General features: G+C 53.2%; 1 protein-coding gene across 1 annotated transcript; it reads left to right on the forward strand.

The window, feature by feature from the left end:
* Window positions 1-244: 244 nt before the first annotated feature.
* On the forward strand, window positions 245-25,299 carry LOC133352749 (lutropin-choriogonadotropic hormone receptor-like). The gene is made up of 10 exons (XM_061568601.1): window positions 245-441; window positions 7,796-7,867; window positions 8,306-8,380; window positions 9,691-9,765; window positions 11,855-11,929; window positions 12,911-12,988; window positions 20,774-20,842; window positions 22,801-22,878; window positions 23,063-23,251; window positions 24,015-25,299. The coding sequence occupies exons 1-10, from the start codon at window positions 245-247 to the stop codon at window positions 25,288-25,290; spliced, it is 2,184 nt and encodes a 727-aa protein (XP_061424585.1). The 3' UTR covers window positions 25,291-25,299.

Consider the following 25,299-nt stretch of genomic DNA (forward strand, 5'->3'; position numbering starts at 1 on the left):
CCCTCGCTCCTTCCCGTGACACCCCTGCGCGCTCTCTCTCTCTCTTCCTCGGCGATTCCCTCGCTCCTTCCCGTGACACCCCTGCGCGCTCTCTCTCTCTTCCTCGGCGACTCCCTCGCTCCTTCCCGTGACACCCCTGCGCGCTCTCTCTCTCTTCCTCGGCGACTCCCTCGCTCCTTCCCGTGACACTCCTGCGCGCTCTCTCTCTCTTCCTCGGCGACTCCGTGCTCTCGCAAACGCGGCCATGAGTTGGGGGCACCGTAGGACGTGGTGGGGGGCCCTGGTCGCGCTCTGGCTCCAGGCTCTGGCGCTGCCGCCGAAGGTCGAGGGGGGCGCGTGCCCCCTCGGGTGCGTGTGCGCGCACGACTGGATGAACTTGGTGCAGTGCGTGGGCGGGAAGACGCTGGAGCTGAGCCTGCTGCCGGCACGCACGCAGCACTTGTGAGTTCGTCATCATCATCATCACCACCATCATCATCACCATCATCACCATCATCACCATCATCACCATCATCATCATCAACATCATCACCATCATCACCATCATCATCATCACCATCAACATCATCATCATCATCACCATCATCACCATCATCATCATCAACATCATCACCATCATCACTATCATCATCATCACCATCATAATCACCATCAACATCATCATCACCGTCATCACCATCATCACCATCATCAACATCATCACCATCATCACCATCATCATCAACATCATCATCAACATCATCACCATCATCACCATCATCATCACCATCATCATCATCACCATCAACATCATCATCATCAACATCATCATCACCATCATCATCACCATCATCACCATCAACATCATCATCATCACCATCATCATCACCATCAACATCATCATCATCACCATCATCACCATCATCATCATCAACATCATCACCATCATCACCATCATCATCACCATCAACATCATCAACATCATCACCATCATCACCATCAACATCATCACCATCATCACCATCATCATCACCATCATCATCACCATCATCATCACCATCATAACCATCAACATCATCACCATCATCACCATCATCACCATCATCATCACCATCATCACCATCATCATCACCATCAACATCATCATCACCGTCATCACCATCATCACCATCACTTATCCAGGAGAGCCACGCCCGACTCGTTTTCAGTGAGGATGGCTCCTGTTGTTCCTTCGTTGGCTTTTTATTTGTAAGATGTTTTAGCCAATTGATCGCGAGTTGTGTTTATTATGATCATTATACAAGTGGGTAGGAAACTGGTGCACCCAGAGGAAAGCGATGCCTTGCGTAAGGGGGCAACACCATCCCCATACAGATGGGCACATATGGCGATGAGTCAACTTGCTGTACCGCCTGCTGATCGGCGAGCCAGGGTACGGCACCTGCTCGACGCCCACCCCATCTGTGTGTGATCCATCAACCCTCGCTGCTGCCTCCACATGGATAGATCGCATGCAGCCACGTGCAGCGTAGCCACCACACCGACCGACTCATCATCATCATCATCATCTGTGAGCGTGTGATTAACCATCGTCATCACACATAGGTCAGCACACCAGTTCCATCATCAACTCAATCGCCCACACCGCTCTGGGAACGTCTTCACGGTGAGTTCCTCGCACGTTTGAACCGTCTGAGTTCAAGTCTCGTTCGGACACTGCACACGCCTCCCAAGAGTTGGTCATTATGCTCCTCCTAGCCGAGGCAGGTGTTCTCGGATCATAGGGGAGGGGGTCGCGTTTACAAGCTCATCGCGATGTTAGTCCGCAAGACGCCTCTCGCAAGGGCCGCGTTAGAAGTGTAACCGCCTGGACTGCGAGTTACCGGCAGGTGCAATGGAAACTTGTATCTATCTGTACGGAGCTGGGAGCGTTGACTCGATTATTGAGCGTGGGTTTTCTCGGATTTTCCTCCCGCGCGAAGTGACACACTCGATCATGCACTAGACCCCAACATCCCGATGTAGTAGGATCCTTCTGGAAGCAAGTCTAGCGATTTGGTGTGTCACCTCTAAATGCAAAAAAAATCCATGCAAACGAGATAAATGAGCCGGGTGCTCTTCGCAAATTTCCATTGGCTAATTAAAATGAAATTGAGCAATTATATTATTGCACAAAGCAAGCTGTTCAGGTGCTCGATGTGAATGTCGATGGCTGTTCGCCGCGACGAGAGGGCTTCAACAGAGAGAGTGCGTGCCGTTCTGCTATTCATTCTCCTCCGTTGAATCAGCGCAGACAACAGCGGTTTACATATGGTCCCTACATTTCTCTTCGAGTCTCTGTGTGTCTCTATGGTTTCACTGCATGGTCCATAGTTTGGCTTGCATGGCCACAATGGCACGGTTGTGGCTTGTGCCTTTGAATTTTCCATTCATGAAGGAGATGTTGCGCATCGGAGCGGTAATGTTCCAGCGCGCAACATGGTTCCACCAAGTGTCTTCGAGTATGAGGAAGAATATCGAAGCCAGGAGGAGATGCGATGGTGTTTGGGTCTCGAATGAGGGGGCCGTCTATTCTGGACGAGCGCATTGCGCCACTCCGTTCGCACAGCTAGCGGTGTTTCTCAGAATCTGGGTGGAAAGATGCTAGGATCTTGACAGCAGCAGTAGCAGCAGCGCAATCACAGAAGGGGTGGGGGGGGGGACTTGGCGGGTGGTGGTGAAGGACGTTGTTAATGTCTTGGTCGATGGGTCAGTGGTTGTCGTTGTCAAGGAAACGTGCAAACCCCCTCTCGCAGTTTCCATGTCTTTGCGGATACCTGGGGGCCGCACGTTCGCCGGAGAAAAGGGAGCCAGGAGATTGGTGCCAGGTTCGATGCTCCTGTTATGATGCTCATTGCATTATTTCATTGTGTATCTGGCCGTTTGGTGTCCGAGCTCCCGGGCCGGGTTGGAGCGCAGTGACTCTACCCCACCGAGTCGGTCAGCGAGAGGGTAGCGGCTCGCAGCGCGCCATCTGAAGCGCATCAGGTTCCTTCCTTGCAGGTGTCTCTAGCAGGGCGATTCTTGATTTGCTCTTTTTGCCGATCTGTTGTTATGTCAGGCGTCTCACGACCAGAACCCCGAGATATCTTGGAGTGGGGGTCATCACGCACCGGACTACGCAGCAAGGGTGGCATTTCCTGCGGGGTTGTGCAGTTGAACACGATGCTTATGAAGATATCGTGTAACGTATAAGGGAATTGAGAGGTGCTGTTGTGGCAAAGGGAATGCGGCACCACAACAGGGAAACTACGGGGACGGGACTGCCGACTCGTGGCGCTGACTGTGAACACCAACAGCACCCCCTGGGTGGATGGAGCCCCGGGCCGACAGCTCGTGGGGTGTGACGTGGGATGTGACGTGGATTTGTGACGTGAGGTGTGGCGTAGGGTGTGACGTGGGATGTGACGTGGATTTGTGATGTGAGGTGTGACGTGGGTGTGACGTGGGGTGTGACGTGGGATGTGACGTGGATTTGTGACGTGGGGTGTGACGTGCATTTGTGACGTGGGGTGTGACGTGGGGTGTGATGTGTTGTGTGACGTGGATGTGACGTGGATTTGTGACGTGGGATGTGTGATCGGCGGACAGCCGCGGGGCTGTCAGTTGAAGGGCGACTTAAGGGCAGTGAAGCCTGGACCAGAGTGGCTGTCAATCAAACACAAGCGACCGTCTTCAGAGTGGCTGTCATTTGCGCGAGATCTTCACACAGTTGTGTAATTAAAGATGATATGAGCGTCACACTGAATGTACGACACGCTACTGATCATTCCAAGTGTGGAACAGTATATATATACACATATCGAAATTGTTTTACCCACCTGAGTTCAAAAAGTATTGTCCAAAGCTTATCTTATTATCGATTATTTTTTACATAGTAAAATTAGGCGACATGAAAGATGTTCAAGTATGAAGCGCTAGCGGTGGATTTGGAGGGATTTGGTTGGAGTCTCCAGAGATGGAAACATTCCTCCTATAAAACTACATCAGCTGTGAGAGCATTGGCAATGTTCTCGATGTTTGTGCAGCAAGGGTTACGGCATAGATGAACTTGCTCGGTGATGTACATGGCAGGTGACTAATATAACACATTCCTGCGGAGGGAGCTGGTAGGAACGTTGGGTTGCTCGGTCAATGTCCAGGGTCAACGGCGGCGTGGTGTATTCCGCAAATATGCCCGACTGTGAGGGCGGGCACAAGCCGGCGTGAGTAGGTTAAACGTTGAGTTTTATAAGGGCACCACGGGGTGACCAGCCCCTCCCCACCCAGCCCCACCCCTCCCACCCCCCACCCAGCCCCACCCTCCCCACCAAGCCCCTCCCCACCCAGCCCCTCCCCACCCTTCTCACCCAGCCCCTCCCCACCCTCCCCTCCCCACCATGCCCTCCCTCCCCACACAGCCCCTCCCTGCACGACGGACGGACACAATAATCCCCTGTGGGCTGGTGGAACCAATGGGTTCCTACCAGTATAACGATGTTAAGGAGCGACGGTGTCAGTACCGAGCCTTAAAGCCATTGCTCATAATTTTTGTGTGGCCGTGTTCACCAGCGAGGTGTTCGCTCTCAAGGTTACGGCTGCCAAGTGTCGCGTCGATTAGGTGAAGAGTAGAATGACATCTGATCATTTTAACCAACATCAGCGGCGGCCCATGTCGCCATAGGCAGCGGCAGCAGGAGCAGAGAGGTCAATCCTTGCTGTGTCAGTTCTCTGTTGACCCTGAAAAACCCGCTCCGACGAGAGTGGCGAAGGCAGCGAGATTAGACAATTTCACGGACGCGTGATTGCTGGCTCGGCGGTCGTGATACAGTCGTTGTGTTTGTGAGTTCGAATTGGTGTTCATAATCTGGGCTTTACGTTACATGCACGCGACCGCTTCTGTCTCATTTGAAAGAGAGTGACCGCGGGTGTCACTCGAAATCACAAAAGCATCAGCAACAACAAACTGCGTTCCAAGAGAAATCTCAAATAATTCGGAAATTAATCAAAAGGATCATAAAAAATATATTTCCTGTAAGGGAAGTTGGCTCGAACAGATCCTAGCGACTCACCATGCTACTCATCTCCGCGTTTGCCGGTGTACTCCTCCCCATCACAAATACAAACTAACTCGTTCCACGCGTGCGTGCGTGTGCGCGTGCGTGTGCGCGTGGCCACCCACCCCCTCGCGTGCCGTGGCGGTCTTCACCGATGTCACTCGCTAAAAGCACTCGCCCCAACAGTCTGTTGAGGCTCCACGGGGGGGATCTTGTGGGGGCCGACGTCCGCTCCGCCGCCCTCGTTGGGCAGGTGAAGCGCAACGTTTTCCCCCTCCACTCCCTCCTCCACAGCGCCGTTCGGCCCCTCTCTGAGGGACATCGCTAATTGGCTGGCTAACCACCGCCCGGGGTTATCCCGCACACGCCCACGTACACCACCACACAAGCGAACGCGGTGGCGTCCACGCGCGCGCCCCTACAGGCGCTCATTCCGCGCAAAGGTTAGCGCTAAAGAAAACGGCGGTATTAATATGCGCGCGCACTCTCCACCCCGTGGTTAAGCCCTAATCGGCAGCACACTAAAGCTAATGCTAAAGGGCTGTATGAATATGCACGCGCACCTCCGAGTGGCTAAGCCCTAATCCGCTTGCGCACAAAGGCTAGCGCAGAAGAAAAACGAACGGCGGTGTTATGAATATGTTGCGCGTGCCTCGCCGTTAATGCTATCGTCGCTGTGTAAACGCCGACGAGCGGGTTTATCGCACTCCACCCCTGCCCGAATTACTCACGCGGCACACTGCAGGCGCTCGTGTTTCACACGCACGCGTAAACTCGCGCGAGCGTCGGCGACCGTGTATGTTTTAATACACTCGCACACACGCTCCAATGATCACTGGTCAAAAAAAACATTTTTTTCTGGCCTGGACTTTTGCAGCTGTTTTAGACTAATTTCAGGGTGCTGATTCCAAATCTGATCTCAGATTTGCTCTATCACATCTCATTTTTATGCTATCGGCATGCATACCCCATTTTAATTGATTTTACCCGAAATTAACTCTGTCACTTATGATTGCAAGTTGTTGCGAGTCAGTGACTGCTTTAGTGTTAAAAATTGGTGCTGTATTTTTAGGATAGTGTGTTTATAATATCATTTTATGTAGATTTCCACATTTATTTAATATTTTTCTTCTGCAGTTTTTATTGAAAATGCAATATTTTATATCTCAAAAACCTGATGTGATAGACAAAAACTGATGCCAGATTTGGATTCAGAACCCCAAAATTACCTTAAAACCGTTGGAATACCTTATGCCAGAAAAAGTGTGTTGCCCAGTGTTATAAAACCGTTGGAATACCTTATGCCAGAAAAAGTGTGTTGACCAGTGTTATAAAACCGTTGGAATACCTTATGCCAGAAAAAGTGTGTTGACCAGTGTTATAAAATCGTTGGAATACCTTATGCCAGAAAAAGTGTGTTGACCAGTGTTATAAAACCGTTGGAATACCTTATGCCAGAAAAAGTGTGTTGACCAGTGTTATAAAACCGTTGGAATACCTTATGCCAGAAAAAGTGTGTTGACCAGTGTTATAAAACCGTTGGAATACCTTATGCCAGAAAAAGTGTGTTGACCAGTGTTATAAAATCGTTGGAATACCTTATGCCAGAAAAAGTGTGTTGACCAGTGTTATAAAACCGTTGGAATACCTTATGCCAGAAAAAGTGTGTTGACCAGTGTTACCAACACCGCGCCGACGCTGCAGCCCTACACTCGCTCTCTCGCGCACAGTCTCCCCGTGCAGTCGCACCACACACAAATCGCAGCAGACATCACGCCGAGATTCTACCCACACACACAGAAATCACACTGCACCGATCCTCTGAACTAAAGTTTATTACCGGCGCAAATACACCCTACCTGGGGGGGGGGGGGGGGGATACTTCGCGGGAAGAGTTTAGCCTAAGTCTGCCTACGAACCCAGTTGCTCAAACGTCCTTACCACGTACCTCGAAGCTGGACTCATGGCGTCCCACGGAAGCTGAGAGAGTCGGAGGGAGAAGGACGAGGGAAGACTTAAACTATCACTGTCTCGCAGCAGCACTCGCTGGCATCACATGGATGCTGTGAGCGGCTCGAAGAGGCAGGACGGCAGGGAAAGGTTCTTGACGGCCCGGAGGTTGAAGACATTGGACCTAATCGTCCCGGGGCTCCCACCTTTATTCAATACACTTCAAAGGCCCAGGGGGACGTCGCGACGCGCAGCCAATGTCCTGTCCTTACCTGGAGCATTATTTTCCGTTACGCCTCGACCCATTGTCTAAGCGCCCGCCCTCCCCCCTTCCAGATTCAGCCGGCTTGGTCGGTGTTGCCGTCCCGCGGAATACACCTCCGCGGGGGGGTCCAGGGCTTTCCATCCCCTCTCCCCGTCTGCACCGCCCGCATGTTATTCTCCCCCTGGCCCCTCCCCCCGTGCTGTGAGCGTTCTCATTGCGGTTAGCCCGGTGAGTTTCTGTGCGCCCATACAATCTTAAGCCAATTTAGGGGCACCGCAATGTAACCTGTCCTGTCAGGGTCGGCCAATCTCCTGGCACCGGGAAACCGTGGGACTCTCCCTCTAGGGGCCCTTCGGATTAAAACCCGGTGTGCCAGGCAACCCCTCGTCAGGACGCTACGTGGGTGCGCTGCGTGCGGGTGTGTGCTTTCAGTGCGGGGGCCGGGAGGGGATCGCGGCGTTTGCGGAGTTGCTCCGTGGTCGTGGCACCACAATCTTTGTCTTTGTGTCTCCGTGCGTGCTGCCAGGGTGTTGATGGACACCGTTATCGAACGTATCCCGTCGGGAGCCTTCGCCAGGCTGAGAAACGTCACGAAAATGTGAGTGTCTCCGCTCGGAGCTGCTCCCCCGTAATCCCCCCACACCGTGATCCCAGCACATTATCCCCGCACCGTGATCCCAGCACCATGATCTCCGCACCATGATTCCTGCACCGTGATCCCAGCACCATGATCTCCGCACCATGATTCCTGCACCGTGATCCCAGCACCATGATCTCCGCACCATGATTCCTGCACCGTGATCCCAGCACCGTGATCTCCGCACCGTGATCCCCGCAACGTGATCACCACTCAAGCTCGCTAACGTCACCAGGTTCTAGGTGAGAACTCAACAGACCAGGAAAGGTCTCGTTTACGAGAGGTGACCTGCCAAACAACAGGGCCGGGATGAGGCGAGGCCTCTCCACGTTGCCCCATTGGTGGTCCTATGTACCGTGCGGCCTCTGACTCTTGACTCGCGGATTTTTGTTTTCACAGCGACATCCTAGTTTCCAAGCACCTGCGAAGCTTGGAGGCCATGTCCTTCTCCCGTCTCTCGCAGCTGCAGGACATGTGCGTGGTAACCCCCTCCTCGCGTCCCTACGCCTCGCCACGGTGGGGGAGGGGGTATTTGTTGAAATCATCGAGGAAGATGGCCAGTAGCTCAGAAAGACCATGTAGATGTTTGAGGCAGATCCTCCAAAGCCCCCCTCCTCCAGAGTCATCTTCCCCAGGTCCTCACTAGGTCCTTCGCTGGTCTTGTCCAAATCCTCCCTAGCGTCTTCCCATTTCACCCCCAAAGTCCGTTCCCAGCACTTTCCCACCCTGCTCCAGAGTCTGGCTGGGTTAGCGTTGGGGTTAAGTTGCGAGGTGACGCAGTATCGGAGCTGGAATAATTGCATCGTGGTGGCGTCAGGCTCCTTGTGGTGGCGGGGTTGCATCTCGAGGTTCTCCCCCTTGCTCTGCCTGGGTTTCCTCCGGATTCTCCAGGTTCAGCCCCAACAATAAATACGTGCAATGTCAATCTAGGTTCACATTTTAAAACGTTAGAAAAATTGCCCACAGACGACTCGCAAAGCGACCATCGCCCCCTGCTGGCAGACCGACGCCCACCGCTGAGCCAGGTGCTGAGAGTCACCTCGTGCCGCATAGGAGCAGATGCCGATAGGGGGGGGGGGGGGGGCTGTCCCCGTGTCGTCACGTGATAGAGCGTGATATCAATCCAGGTTCGTTCATTCGTTCAACGTTTATTGAGGTTCCATACTCTTTGGTTCTTTTGGTAAAGTCATGTAGATAGAAAATTAATAGACACAAACGACCGTCTTCAGGTGAGAGAGAGAGAAAGCTACTGAAACAAGGTCTCATATAGGCCTGAGATGGGTGCAGCCTCAAGAGTATGGATTCCTGCAGTCACGAAAGCTTCAAATCAAGATTTTATTGAGGTTGTAAATACATAAAAAAATACGTCTAGCAAGCTCCTTGAATTAAGCTAGGTGATAGCCCATTGACACTGTTTCCCCTCTTATACTGGCAAACCCGAGCGAAGCAGGTACGGGGCCCTCATGGTTTGAGTGGTTTTTCCACTGGGTCTATTTCCCGAGCCGAGCTGGAACCAAACCGTGATACGCTGCCCTCGCAAGAATACAACTGAACCTGGCTCGGGTGCCAAGCAGGACCAGGGGCGGGGTTAATAACGTGTCTGTTGGGTGTGACGTCAGATATACCGCAAATATCTATGAGAAAAAAAACAACCTTCATAAATACCATGAAGGAATAAAACATTTGTCAATGAAATAAAAATTAAATGTTCTTCACGGGCCGCGGGGCTACTCGTCGCCCACATATTCACACGATGCGTCTCTCGCGCCGTCATTACCTTGCAGAGAAATCCGCAACGCCAACCGCCTCGTCTACATCCACAGGGACGCGTTCCACGAGCTGCCCAGCCTCAGGTTCCTGTGAGTCCCGTTCCGTCGTGTTCGCCCGCCCCCACCCCCCGTTGTGTCGTCGGGAGGCCGCGCGTTTCCCTGCAGGCTTCTCGCTCGAGGCGCTGCCGTGAGATCGGCAACGGCAACCGCGGAGGAAGGGAGCGCGGCGTGTTTGAGCTAGGGTGGTGGGCGCTGTTGGGATTTGGTGGATGGTGGACTGTGTGGTCGATGGTGGACTGTGTGGTCGATTGTGGACTGTGTGGTCGATGGTGGACTGTGTGGTCGATGGTGGACTGTGTGGTCGATTGTGGACTATGTGGTCGATTGTGGACTGTGTGTCGATGGTGGACTGTGTGGTCGATGGTAGACTGTGTGGTCGATGGTGGACTGTGTGGTCGATGGTGGACTGTGTGGTCGATGGTAGACTGTGTGGTCGATTGTGGACTGTGTGGTCGATTATGGACTGTGTGGTCGATAGTGGACTGTGTGGTCGATGGTAGACTGTGTGGTCGATTATAGACTGTGTGGTCGATGGTGGACTGTGTGGTCGATGGTGGACTGTGTGGTCGATGGTGGACTGTGTGGTCGATTGTGGACTGTTTGGTGGATGGTGGACTGTGTGGTCGATGGTGGACTGTGTGGTCGATGGTGGACTGTGTGGTCGATGGTGGACTGTGTGGTCGATAGTGGACTGTGTGGTCGATGGTGGACTGTGTGGTCGATTGTGGACTGTGTGGTCGATTGTAGACTGTGTGGTCGATGGTGGACTGTGTGGTCGATGGTAGACTGTGTGGTCGATTGTGGACTGTGTGGTCGATAGTGGACTGTGTGGTCGATGGTGGACTGTGTGGTCGATTGTGGACTGTGTGGTCGATTGTAGACTGTGTGGTCGATGGTGGACTGTGTGGTCGATGGTAGACTGTGTGGTCGATTGTGGACTGTGTGGTCGATTATGGACTGTGTGGTCGATGGTAGACTGTGTGGTCGATGGTGGACTGTGACTGTGTGGTCGATGGTGGACTGTGTGGTCGATTATAGACTGTGTGGTCGATGGTGGACTGTGTGGTCGATGGTGGACTGTGTGGTCGATGGTGGACTGTGTGGTCGATTGTGGACTGTTTGGTGGATGGTGGACTGTGTGGTCGATGGTGGACTGTGTGGTCGATGGTGGACTGTGTGGTCGATGGTGGACTGTGTGGTCGATAGTGGACTGTGTGGTCGATGGTGGACTGTGTGGTCGATTGTGGACTGGGACTGTGTGGTCGATGGTAGACTGTGTGGTCGATTATAGACTGTGTGGTCGATTATAGACTGTGTGGTCGATGGTGGACTGTGTGGTCGATGGTGGACTGTGTGGTCGATGGTGGACTGTGTGGTCGATTGTGGACTGTTTGGTGGATGGTGGACTGTGTGGTCGATGGTGGACTGTGTGGTCGATGGTGGACTGTGTGGTCGATGGTGGACTGTGTGGTCGATAGTGGACTGTGTGGTCGATGGTGGACTGTGTGGTCGATTGTGGACTGTGTGGTCGATTGTAGACTGTGTGGTCGATGGTGGACTGTGTGGTCGATGGTAGACTGTGTGGTCGATTGTGGACTGTGTGGTCGATAGTGGACTGTGTGGTCGATGGTGGACTGTGTGGTCGATTGTGGACTGTGTGGTCGATTGTAGACTGTGTGGTCGATGGTGGACTGTGTGGTCGATGGTAGACTGTGTGGTCGATTGTGGACTGTGTGGTCGATTATGGACTGTGTGGTCGATGGTAGACTGTGTGGTCGATGGTGGACTGTGACTGTGTGGTCGATGGTGGACTGTGTGGTCGATTGTTGACTGTGTGGTCGATGGTGGACTGTGTGGTCGATTGTTGACTGTGTGGTCGATTGTGGACTGTGTGGTCGATGGTGGACTGTGTGGTCGATTGTGGACTGTGTGGTCGATGGTGGACTGTGTGGTCGATGGTGGACTGTGTGGTCGATGGTGGACTGTGTGGTCGATTGTGGACTGTGTGGTCGATGGTGGACTGTGTGGTCGATGGTGGACTGTGTGGTCGATTGTAGACTGTGTGGTCGATGACAGACCGTGTTATTAATGATGGACTCTGTTGTGTTTATTCCGGCAGGGGAATCACCAACACGGCCATTGAGTGTTTTCCGCACCTGGGCAGGATCCAGTCCACAGTTTTCAGCTTCATCCTGTGAGTCTAGCGGCCGGCCGCGGAGGATCGATCACTGACATCGATTTAGAGGCCCTGGGACGTTCGCTGAGCCAGCACCGCCAGAGATCCCGGGTTTGAATCAAGGGTTCCAGCCACGTGTGCTTAAACCGGGGTTCTCAAGCGCAGCGAGCTGACGGTCTCAACTCGGTCACCAACGACTGCACTCAAATACAAACCCCGTCGCATTCAAGTTGGTGCAGCACTGAATGTGACTAAATTCCAGCTTTTGAGAATATAAATACGTCCGTGCTGAAGGGGGATGGGCAACATTCACCAGGCAGGGCCCCTGAGCCTCTCTTATGTTTTTAGGGCCTAGAACTTCTGCTGTTGCTGCTGCTGCTGCCTCAACTCCAACTGTCTTACATCCTTCCCAGAGTGATTCTGCCACTGGCTCCGGCTTCCCCCTTCTCCTGCCAGCTTCTCGAGACCCTGCCATAGCCGGCCTCCACCTGAACGTTTCCGTCGCACCTCGGTGGGGTGGGGAGGGGGGGGCGTCTTTGGGTTTGTGGTGGCAGGCCTTCGGGCTCGCTCGCCCCCTAGCTTCACGCTGCCCTGTGCGGCGACTCGGTCGTGGCCTGGATTGACAACAGCGCCACTCTGGACTCTCTGGTCTCGAAGAAGAGGGGTCTTGCGACGGTGCTCAATGGCTTCGATGCCAATCAATCCGAGCTCTCGGTGTTGCCATCGCGGGCGATCTCCGCTGTCAGCTTGCGTGACTTCTAAATCCCGAGTAGACCGTGGATCCTGAGCACTGCATCGTCGCTCGCGGGTCGCTCCGACCGATGGTGACTGTCGATGGTGATGGGCGAACGAAGGGCGGAGTCGATGCGAGCCACGTTCGTCGTGGTGTTATTTTCGCGTGACAAAAAAAACCCCACACACACACACAAACAACGAAAGAACGGAAAACATCCTGCCCTTAATCTAATCTCGTCGCTTCCTGTTGTCACCATGTCACAGCGAAATCCTGGACAACCCCATGATTGACCTCATCCCAGCAAACGCTCTGCAAGGTCTCAGCTCCGGGTCGCTCATCGTGTAAGCGAACCGCCAAGCGCCACTCGCGGGCGCGCGCACCTACGCAGCGCACCTGCACCATACACACCTGTGTGCAGCTGTCACCTGCACCATACACACCTGTGTGGACCTGTCACCTGCTCCATACACACCTGTCACCTGCACCATACACACCTGTGTCCACCTGTCACCTCCATCATACACACCTGTGTGGACCTGTCACCTGCACCATACACACCTGTCACCTGCGCCATACACACCTGTGTGCACCTGTCACCTGCACCATACACACCTGTGTGGACTTGTCACCTCCACCATACACACCTGTGTGCACCTGTCACCTGCTCCATACACACCTGTCACCTGCGCCATACACACCTGTGTGCACCTGTCACCTGCACCATACACACCTGTGTGGACTTGTCACCTCCACCATACACACCTGTGTGCACCTGTCACCTGCTCCATACACACCTGTCACCTGCACCATACACCTCTGTGTGCACTTGTTACCTCGTGCAACTGTCGCCCCCTTATGTCTGTCACACCCCCATGTCGTAAAACAGACAGGCCATGTTGCGAACATCAGAGGGCAGTGCTACAAAATCCGATGTTGTACGATACTATGCTCCCACATCTATGGTCCCCCGCCTGCGCCAACTATTACCGCTCGGCACGGTGAAGTCCGCTCGCATAACCCTCACGCATCATCACACGGTGTGGGGAGGCCCTCACTCATCCGGCAGTGGATTTACAAAGGGTGCCGTGCGTGTGCACGTACGGGATAATGCATGTATGTTGAGGTTCATTTCGCAACGTACAATACGTAGCCAAACGTGTTAATGAAAGGTGCAGGGGAAGGACAACAAACTAAAAACTAAATCTATTTTAAAGAAATTAGTTTTCAATCGAGATTTAAAGGTGCATAACCCAGTGGCTTCGTAATTTGGGAAGGGAGAGCACTCCAGAGGCTGCAGAAGTGCATCTGAAAGCGCGCGGTGCGGTGAAGTCTTTGATAGATGGCCAGCCAAACGCCGCTGCTGCCAGGATGACCGGAGTTGAGCGTGATTGGTTTATGTTCCTTGATGAGATCAACAAGTTTCGATTTATAGCTTTCGTGACTGCAGGGATTCATCTTCTTGGATCTTTCGGTAAAGTCACGTGACTTTACCGAAAGAACCAAGAAGATGAGATCAACAAGGTGTTGTGGTTCACTTGTGGCAAGCACTTCGTGCGTAATGAGTGCGACCTCATAATGTATTCGTAACAGGGACGAAACAGCGGTGTATCAAGCCCATGGGTTTCCACTCGGCAGAGCTCTGCGTGAGAGATTGTCAGCGATGTAGAAATCGCTGCGGCGAGCGAGACCCGCCACCGCTGCGCTGTGCTCCGCCGTGTTGTCACGGTCTTCTACGCAGATTTGAGTCATATTTAAAACACACACGTGTAGAAATGGTTATCGAACCAGTTCAGAGGTTTGCTTGGACCGAATCAACGCCGTTGGAATGTGTTCACTCCCAGAAGGCCGCGTGGTCCATAGGACGTGTTCGATATGCTGCACGTGTGTTTTCTACGTGGAGAGACGGACACGTGGAGACGTATCATCTGCTTATCCATATATATATTGTTGGGATTATCCCCCCCCCCCAAGTTATTCCGCAGGACATTGCAACCCTTCTAGTGAGAGAACGGCCCACAGACTTGGGTATCACAGAGCTACCTCTGAGATCCCTTCTTCAAGTGACCTCTGACCCACACACAGTAGAGGGCAGCACTTTCCCACTGGCTGGGCATGCGAGAGCGAGGCTTGTCGCATGACAGCCAAAAACATTTTAATTCTCAGAGCTGGAATTTGGTCGATTTGAGTGCAGAGCCAAATTTTACGTGATGGTTTTTTTTTCTGTGTCAGTCATTGGTGACCGGTTTGAGGTTATGAACTCGCTACAAATGTAGGACTCGGATTAAGCACAGGTAGTGGCTGAAACCTGGATTCGAACCCAGCAGCCTTAACAGTGTGACGCTCTGACCTCTGAGCCACCCGGTTTTGAGCCACATTTTTTCAAAGTCTGAAAGCACATAGCGAATCAGTACAGAACAGAAATGCACGCCGCTCGAACACCGAACCCTTAGCTGTGGTCAAAGTTAAACTTTTGTTGTTGTGATGCTGTTGCTGCATTGGCAGCGACGCCCAGGCACAAATCACACAATGTCAACGCATCCGTCAATAACACTGCGTGTGCGTGGGGCCTGAAAATAAAAAAAGGAGATAACAGACAACGTTTCGGGCGATTGCCCTTCTTTATAGCAGAGAGATAAAGTCTCTGCTATATATATGTTTTCCCACTCAGGGCAGCGTTGTTGACGCACGCGGTGACTTGATCGTTATTGCGAGGCTGTCGACTCTTAAGAAAATTGTATCGGGCTTCAGCCTTGACTGTTGCCAAACAAAAAAAAAACGCATTTCATGACGTGAGATAAGCCCTCTGGAGGCATGCGCCTAAAGTTAAAAACACACGCGGAGCCACAGCAAGCGCTGACCCGCGGCCCGACACGGGGAGCGAGGCCAGCCACATCGACGCGTGTACACGCGCGGCTCTTTCGTCACTCCGCTGCTGGCCTGCACTCGAGCGCCGCGCAGGCCGCAACGGTGGTTGGTGGATCACCGCTCAAACGATTGCAAAGCTCCCGTCCCGTGGGCGTCGCGGGGGAGCCGTGTCGCGCGAGGAGAACGCGGTACAGCAAAGTGTGGACCTCTGCGTGGGATAGTGTTGCACATTGCACCGGTACAAATCACACGTCGCGGCAACGGTGTCGATTGCCGCAAGGGCTGCGGGATGAGGCCCCGGGGCGCTGAGATGGACAACTTCTCGAATAATCGACGCGTGGCTCCAGGGCGTTTTGGTCGTGGGTGGAGGAGGCCACCGTTGGGCCAGCTCTCGAGTCCCGAGCGTGAGCCTCATCATCGATGTTCGCCAAAGGCAGCGCTCCGCATTGAACCGCATTCCAGCGTCACACAGCAGGACGCGGCCACCGTAGCGGAGCGAAGGAGCGTCCAGGTCGCGACAGCGAACACAACAGCCAAACCTCGGGTGGCTTTGGTTCTCTGTGCGAGTCCATTGGTGCATATGTGAGTCGATGGTTTCTGTGTGAAGCTAAAAGGGGTCTCAGTATGTGTCTATTAGCTTTTTTTGTGGAACTCTCAACGAGATCTGATGATCAGACACTGCCCACTTGAAACAGTCACGGGCAGCATCAGACATTTTATTTGTCTTTTGTCAACGTGACACATTTTTTTACTGATTTGCCGTGTCGGGTGGTGGAGGGTTGCGACACATTTATAAATAACGCGATCTAAACCCAAAAACCTTTATTATGAATGAGCATCAGACACCTACAACATCACGTGGCTCAAACCTCGACATCAACATGCGACCGTCGGTGATCTCTGCGACCCGCCTTCTTGGTGACCCACGTCATTCTTGCAAATGCGACTTATCCTGGGTTCTCACCTCGTTACATTAATGAACTCGACTGGTGGAACTTCCATAATACAACGGCAGGAGCTGGCTAGCCAGCAACACAACAAACCGGTGCTCACGTTCATACGCCCCCCTCCCCCATTAAAACGAACCAACGTGCACCTTCCCCGAGCGCCACACGAGTCCAGATCCGAGACCTTGAGGCCGCACCCTCCACCTCCTCCACCACCCCCAGGGGCAGATAAGTGGTCAAGGCCGGACCTCGACGCGTCCGGGTTGAAAGGAGCCGATTCTTCTGGGCCGAGTTGCGAGATCAAGGCCACGTGAAGGAGGCCTTCAAGGCCACGTGAGGGAGGCCTCTCGCCTAGCAGTTAGTGCCACCCCTCCCCCCTCCGTGCGGGCAGCAGAAACAGCGTCTCTGGCATCATCGCCTGCGTCTCGCGACGATGATGACCGACTCGAGCTCCACGCATGCTGGATCGGTGGCCGAAGAACGGAGAAGAATGGGGGGGGGGGGGGGGGGTTGAACGATTTAATGTTCCCCGTGGCGGAGGTCACAGAGGAATTTAAGGAACACACGCAGAAGGAGGTCGGGCGGATCAGCGAGTTCGTGATGGCCGGGTCAGAGATAGCTGAGCCACTGCAACTGAGATGCTGCTTTCGAATTTGTCCGTCAGCCGCTGCGTTGTAGAGCCGTGTGGTGGGTTTGATGGTCTCAGTTTGATCGCCAACGACTTCACCAAAACAACATTGCAGTGGTGTTTTTTTTTTACTACATCCAGCGTGTTTTCGGCTGCGAGGAATGAAACACGGCTGTATTGACATTGGGAAGTCGTGAGAATTTTTATGTTTTATTTTCATTATTTTATTATTTCCCTGCTACGTGACTTTACCGAAAGAACCAAGAATATGTATTGACATTGTTGTGATTACAGTATGATGCTTGTTGACCCAGAAAGGGCTAAGAATCAAGACTCAACTTCAGCAGGTTCCTGCCAAGTTTCACAGTGGAGTGGTGATGTTATTAGGTGTCATCCAAATTCGCGTTTGTTTGCAGGTACATTTTCTCAGCATTTGAGATGTTTCGGTCAAAGCCAGTTCCACTGAGAACCCCGGGGTAATCCCATGCAGAACAGGGCGAGAACATACACACTCCATAATAAAGTTTTTTGGGTTCGATCTCGTAAGCATAAATGTGTCGTAACCCTCCACCACCCGACATAGCCAATCAGTAAGGGATTTGTCACTAAACAAAACGCGCCAATTAGTTACTAATTCGGGAGATGTATCGCCCTATGATGCTGAATGTAATTACCAGCGAAACGTCGTACTACTCATAATTTCAATGTTGTGGATTTACTCTCCAACACGCCGGTGGGCGGAAGTAGTAAACTATTGGCGCGTTGTGTTTACGTGACAGATCCCTTACTAATTGGCTGTGTCGGGTGGTGGAGGCTTACGACAATTTATACTTACGCGATCTCACCCAAAAACCTTGATTAATAATATTGGTCGCGAAAGCCTACATGATACACACTCCACTCACCTCCCCGTAGAGTCTTTAACAGTGGGGGCAAGTGCTGTTGTTAGTGAGCACCTATGAAGGGCGAAACGGCACACGAGGGGGTGGGCGGCCAGCACCACGTCCGGCTACCTTGGCCTCCCCAGTGCTGATGCTTACACACCGCACTCGCTACGCATTTGAGGCCAAGAGTCGGACTCACACTTAAACAACATCCGCCATTTCCCACTAAGTGGAAGTGAGCACGGCGGTTGTGCCAGGCTAGGTGGACTTTGTGGCCACGTGTAGTGTGGAAGGCTCGCTGACAGGAGGTTACGGGACAGACCCAGGTAACATGGGTTGACCGTCTGAGATCACTGGAAATGCACCACCTGGCTTAACACACTGTCACCCACCAGACTCGAATCCACTCACTGGCCACACTGCAAATCACCTCACTTTTCTTATTTCTTCTTCCCTCACATTGATCCACTCTGGAATTCGCTCCCATAAGTGTCTCTTACCCCCAGTTCAAGAACCGCGTTAAGTCTTATCTTTCACGACTGTGATTGTGCTGTTTGTTGTTGGCCACTTGGGATTTTAGGTCTTTATGCTCGGCAAACCGGTGACTTAAATGACGCCCTGCGGAGATGAGCGACTGAGTTTTGGAAAGAGCAACGAAAGTGCTTTGAAAAAAAAAGAAATCCTCAACGCATTCGTCAATAACACTGTGGCCTGAAAAGAAAAAAAAATACTGCATATGATAGGCGACGTTTCTGGCAATGGGCCTTCTTCATAGCACATAGAGAGACCAGTAGAGTGACAGCGTGGACGATAAGAGTTGGAGATAGCACGTGTTTACACCATTGGACCTGATGGGAATTTCATTTTTTTGAAATGTTTTTTTTTGCTAATGGCCCGTTTTTAGATGGACATATGAATAGTTACCGCATAGTAGCCCTTGAATAACAGACAAACCCCTTCAATAATAAATAACCAATTCCTCAAAACAACACATTTATATCAAAGGTAAAATGATAAAACGTTGCTGGCACATTGCATTGTGGGAATACTCGTTATGGTTAGCACGGGGCGCGATCCACCTAGCCAATGCAATTCCTGGGCGCAATAGCCACCATCTCAATACAAATTGATTTAACAGCTGTCACTCGTAAACCACTGGCGTTTCAGGTTCTTTAACAATCCGGGGACCACGGCTCTCGGCTGTTTTAATTGCGCCGGTGCTGCCGTTTATCAATAATCTTGACGCGCAGCGATTGACTCTGTGCCTGAGTGTTGGTAGCGAGCGTTGCTTCGGGGAGAGATGATTTTTTTGTATTTGGCAGGAGGAAGGGTGGTTGTGGTGACGACGACGACGATGATGGTGACGATAATGATGCTGGTGATGATGATGGTGATACGCGCGTTATAAATCCCGTGGCAACGATTAGCACGCTTGGCTACGTACGGTGAAAAATAATGTCAAGCATACATACAACGTAGCGAGCCTCTCATCAGCCGCGTGCTACTTGCTGCTGCTCCTGAGTGGAGCGGCTGGCGACCTTGAGCTGACAAAGCCCGGCGCCGTTTCCCTCCCCGCACGAAATTCACAAACACAAACAACGAATACAAACCCGGTCAGGATGTGCTCCCTGAGTTTCGGGCCGTAAATAAAAAATAAAATTAAAAAGAGAAGCGGAAAGTCTCGGCCCAAGATACGGCAATTTTTTGAACGGTCCGAAACCTTTCGTTTGGTTTCCGGTTTGATCCCTAAAGTGTGACGCGGGCGAGGGTAGCACGCGCGCGACACTGTGCCGTCACGTGGCATCGCCGCGTCACGTGCCCTTTGTTGCGAGCACGACGCAGGCACACGTGACATTCGTAAGCGAACACGAAATGATCGTAGACTCTGCTAACTCATCCGCATACGTTCCTAAAATTAGAAATAGGAAATGTTTCAATCGGAAACAGTTGCCCGGTATTAACAGATTCTTGTTGCTGTTCTCCGCTTGCATAACGTACAGGGTTGGTGGGGAGTGGGAGTACACGTGCAGTAGAGGAAAATGGTTGTGCGGATCACACTGAGCGGGCAGCTCTGCTGATGAGAATTATGGCCCCAACACACGCTGCGTCTCCTCTTTCCAAAACCGGCCGTCGTATTCGCCAAAATCTCACCGCGCGGTCACATTAAGGATGGAGCGTTGGGCCAACGTTGATCCCACGGGTCTGAACGACGTGCCAACGACGGCTCAACGTTAAATGGAGCGATGCACGTGCATCGTGTCAAGGAAGACACGTCCTCTGTGTATCTGGGGCTTGTAACTGACCCAGTGATCTATCATCGTCATCCACATCGGCCATTATCTATCCACCGTTGGATGGAGCTCTCCCCAAGCCTTTGCCCTCCAGTGACGGTGAGGACATCGGTCGCGTGCTATATGAGTGTGTGATTGTAAATACTCGAACCGTGGGCATCTATTTAATGCATCGATTCATTGATGATAAATAGATCTTACGTTCAGGAGGTTAGGCCATGTGCCTAGTGGTTTTCACACTGCGTTACAAACCCGGTGACCCGAGTTCGATTGCTTCCAGCGGCTAATAACAGTAACAATGATCTGCACCGCTCCTGGCCAGCTTCCACCGAGTTCGTCTCGGCCTCAAACGAGTCCCTTATAAGGTGAGTCGTCTAAAACAACAGCACGTGGGAGACAAAGGTGGTGGCCAGGCGTGGCGCTTGCCACACCATACCGTTCTAAGCGCCCGCCCCCAAAACTCTCTGCGGCTATACGGCGGGAGTGGGAACCTTTGTCTTTGTCTCTGCAGGAGACTCTTCAACAACAAGTTTGCGAAAATAGAAGATTTCGCCTTCAACGCCACCATGCTGGACCTGCTGTGAGCCTCCCTCTCGCGTCACGGCGGCGGTTGACCCTGAGCCTCGCACCCACGGATTCCATGCGTCCGGTCACGTGAGGCTCGAGAGATGAATTCTAAGCGATGACGTTGGCACTCGCCTCCAGGGGGCATCGTTTCGCGCTCAATATCTCCCGCAAAAGATTGCCTCGGAGTAGGCATTATCGATCGAAAGCACTGACACTAAATTACAAGGCACGCCTTTCCCGTAATAAGCCAATTTTATCGTCCCCCATATTCCTATTCTCGTGTACACGTTCACAGAGACGCGACAAATAGTCGTCTCAGCGTTGTAGTTGTCAGTGTAGTTGACGTTAAAATTTGGTGAGGATGTATGTTGCACTGCTTTCACCCCGTATGTAGCCAACCGCGCTAATCGGAGGTGTGCGAAGGGTGTTCAATGCCCAAAAGCGTCCCTCGCCGTTCCGAATGACGTTAACTACGAGCGCACATTACATCGAGGGGATCAGTGCCATTGAAATGGTGGAAACAGAGAAATACGAAACAAACGAGATTTCGAACACGATCGGAGTCCGTGGGCTTGAGCAGGAGTTGATGCCAGGCGAGGTGGAGAAACGCGATGCGATACCGATTGATACGGACAATACAGCTGAGCTCTTAGATTGACGACTCATTTTTGGGGTGGAGCCGTGGGTCATCAGTTAGCGCATCGCGCTCTGGTGGGGCAGAGGGGGAGTTGGGTGGAATTCCTGCCCAAGTTTACGAGGTTTTCTCATCCATTCGTACCTGATGATGGTTGCTTGTCTTACAATCGAAACGTCGTATTCTATTATTATTTAATTACATTTCTTTCTTGGTGACTTTACCGAAAGAACCAAAGAGTAATTCCTGCAGTCACGAAAGCTTTGAATCTAGTTGTCTTGTGACCCCCCCCCCCCCACCATTTAATTTTCTTAATTAAACGTAATATTTCGATTTAAAGCTTTCATGACTGCATGGATTAATCTTATTGGTTCTTTCGGTAAAGTCACGTAGAATTGAAGTAATAAAATAATAAAAAATAAAACATAATAAAATAATTCTCACGATGTTTCGGCCACAACGCAAGCAGCCGTCCTCAGGTGGAGAACAGGTCTGTCGAGGAGACAGAGTCAATTCTACGTGACTTTACCGAAAGAACCAAGAAGATAAACGTAATACTTTGTGTACCAAACGGGTGTGGAATAGAAATGAATAATCGACGGAAACAAGTGTTGAGGGGTCAATTAACGGAGGGGGTGGGAGGGGGTCACAAGACATCTGGACTACCCTGTATAGTACCACGGAGGAGGGAGGGAGGGACTGGGTCCTGTTTGCTGCGTCGCGGTTGTTGTCTCCTCGTCCAATCACAACGCACCAACGTGCGCCTGCCGCCAGGGAGGGAGGGCTGGGCAGGGCGCAGGGGCAATCGCGATGCCCTTCGCCTTCAAAAGTACGCGCAGTGCGACGGGCGCTTTTCACGTGGAAAAGAGGGCTGGGGGGGGGCTTATCTCGTCTCGTGGGGGGGAGGGGTGGATTTCGTGGGGGGGGGGGGGTGGAATGAGGGGCGCCACGGTGGGGAGATGTTAACTACCTCGCCTGGTATACAGGAGGACGTGGGTTCGATCCCGACCCTGACACCTGCTGTATATCTGGAGTTCGCGTGTCTCTCTCTCCTTGTGGTCGCGTGGATTTTTATCCGGGCCCTCCGGTTTTTCCCTCCACATTTAGAATCAACGCGCGTTCAGAGCATTTGGCTGCTTGACATTTTCCACACGATCAGCCACCTGGGCAAGCTTTCGTTTGTGGCCAGTTCGCTTATGAAAAAGAGCTGTAGAGCTCCGTGGGACCTTAGCTGGTAAAATAAAATGCAAGTTTAGTTTAGAGTTGGTGCGGTGGTGCGGGGCTGGGACGATTCGCCACGCCTCTCTCGCCGTGTCTTCCTCTTGCTGCGCATGCAGGGACCTGCACAACAATGACAGACTGTGGGTCATCGGCGAGGATGCCTTCAGTGGGATCCAGGAGAACTCTTTCACACTGTGAGCAACGCTTCATACGTGGCACCCAATGGAGAGAGAGGGCAACGATCAGAATTCCCTCCCACGGTCAACCGTGCCCAATTTAAGATGACGCCTTAAATCGCGTCTGAGAGTGATGTTTGTTGCTCGCCCACAGTTGCTCGTGTGTGACCACGTGCGCCCCACCCGTGCGTGACCACCACAGGGACGTGTCCCGTACCTCCGTGCGCTCGCTTCCGCGCCGCGGGCTGCAGCACGTGTGGAAGCTGGTGGCGTACGCCGCGTGGCACCTCAAGCAGCTGCCCCCCATGGACAGCTTCTCCTCGCTGTGCTCTGCCAACCTCACCTACCCCAGCCACTGCTGCACATTCTGGCACCGCAAGGCGGCACAGGGGTAACCATCATAACCATCACCGCGCACTGGGGCTCCGCGAGCCGGGGAGTTGCGTGTGATAACCACGAGACGACTTGGATGATTAGTATGATTGTAAAGACAGGGTGACACCTGCTGGCCGGAAAGGGAATCACGGGTACGGGCACCGTTAAGTAACAACCAATCAGAGGAGACGTATCTGGGGAAAAGGTACCTGCTCGAAGGTTCCACGAGAGGACGTGGCCGGAGGCGGGGCCTAGCCACGCCTGGGGGGATATAAGGGGAAGTGAACCCGAGGCTCGTGTGTGGGGTCCTGGGTCCTGGCTGTGTCGCTGCCCGCCGACATCTCTCTCCGTCACGTGGAAGATCTCCTGCGTGGTTTCCATCACGGTCATCAGCACGCCGCCAGTCAGCGGCGTGGCTGAGTGAGGGCGATGGGACCACGTCGAGTGATCGGCGGTGCGTGTAGCCAGTAGAGGTGTTAATGCATCGTGTTGTACCCAGTGTTGGCCTGTGTTGTGCCCAGTGTGAGTAATAAAGAAGAAGTACCCTCTACACGACGTGTCGCGGAAGTCGCTCATTACATGATGATGATAACGATGTTGACATGAAGATGGTGATGTTAATGTGATGATCATCGTGAAGATCATTTATGAAGCTAGTTCATGTGCTGTGAAGGGCCATTGCCCTATGATGTATTCGTTTTACTTTGAAGGCCACACTTTTATGGCCCGTGCTGAAGCAGTCCTCCTGCGAGCTGACGCGACGCCTCTCGCCCACCCAGGTGCCACGCGGACATCTTCTACATGGACCAGGAGCTCCAGAACGAGAGCTTCGCCTCCAGCGACTTCGACTTGGTGCAGTGCGCTCCGGAGCCCGACGCCTTCAACCCCTGCGAGGACCTCATGGGCCACCAGCTGCTGCGCTTCAGCATGTGGTTTGTGAGCGTCCTCGCCGTCCTGGGCAACTCCATCGTCATCCTCGTCATCCTGAGCAGCCGCTACAAGCTGGCCGTGCCGCGCTTCCTCATGTGCAACTTGGCCTTTGCCGACCTCTGCATGGGCGTGTATCTGCTCATGATCGCGTCCTTCGACCTGTACACCCGCGGCGAATATCACAACCACGCCATCGACTGGCAGACGGGCCTCGGCTGCCGGCTCGCGGGCTTCCTCACGGTCTTCTCCTCCGAGCTGTCGGTCTTCACGCTCACCGTGATCACGGTGGAGCGCTGGCACACCATCATCTACGCCATGCGCCTCGACCGCAAGGTGTCCTCGGCGCAGGCGGTCACCATCATGGTGTCGGCCTGGGCGCTGGCGCTGGTTCTGGCCGCCCTGCCCCTCGCTGGCATCAGCAGCTACTCCAAGGTGAGCATTTGCCTGCCCATGGACATCGAGACGCTGCCGTCGCAGGCCTATGTCCAGCTCATCCTGGGCCTCAACATCCTGGCGTTCGTCGTCATCTGCGTGTGCTATGCGCACATCTACTCGACGGTGAGGAACCCGAGCTACGACTTGGGCAGCCACGACGCCAAGATCGCCAAGCGCATGGCCGTCCTCATCTTCACCGACTTCACCTGCATGGCGCCCATTTCCTTCTTCGCCATCCTGGCGGCGGCCAAGCTGCCGCTCATCACGGTGTCGCACACCAAGATCCTGCTCGTGCTCTTCTACCCGCTCAATGCGTGCGCCAACCCCTTACTCTACGCCGTCTTCACCAAGAGCTTCCGCCGAGACGTCTTCGTCCTGCTGAGCCGCGTGGGGCTGTGCGAGCGCCGCGCGCAGCGCCACCGTGGCCAGGTGGTGTCGGGCGGCCACCGCGGCCTGCGAAATGGCAGCCTCACGGTCATCATCAGGGGCGGCAGCGGCGGTAGCGGCAGTGGCGGCGGTGGTGGAAGCCAGGACCTGAACGGCGGTGGTGGTGCCAGCGGTGACGGCGGCGGTGGCAGTGGTGGCGGTGGTGGCGGTGGCGTTGTTGGCGGGCTCGGCATGAAGACGGCAGGCGCCGGTGTCGTGGTCGGCGGTCGGCTCCGGGCCCCACGCGGGCCGTCATGGTCGTAACGCGGCTCA

This window comes from Lethenteron reissneri, chromosome 41, assembly GCF_015708825.2.
Source record: "Lethenteron reissneri isolate LAM-NWPU_2019-01 chromosome 41, ASM1570882v1, whole genome shotgun sequence".
Taxonomy (NCBI): Eukaryota; Metazoa; Chordata; class Hyperoartia; order Petromyzontiformes; family Petromyzontidae; genus Lethenteron; species Lethenteron reissneri.

Coding starts and splice junctions, on each gene's coding strand:
- LOC133352749 (XM_061568601.1), top strand. CDS start 245: ATGAGTTGGGGGCACCGTAGGACGTGGTGGGGGGCCCTGGTCGCGCTC. Junction 442..7,795: donor CCGGCACGCACGCAGCACTT/GTGAGTTCGTCA, acceptor GCGTGCTGCCAG/GGTGTTGATGGACACCGTTA. Junction 7,868..8,305: donor CTGAGAAACGTCACGAAAAT/GTGAGTGTCTCC, acceptor TTGTTTTCACAG/CGACATCCTAGTTTCCAAGC.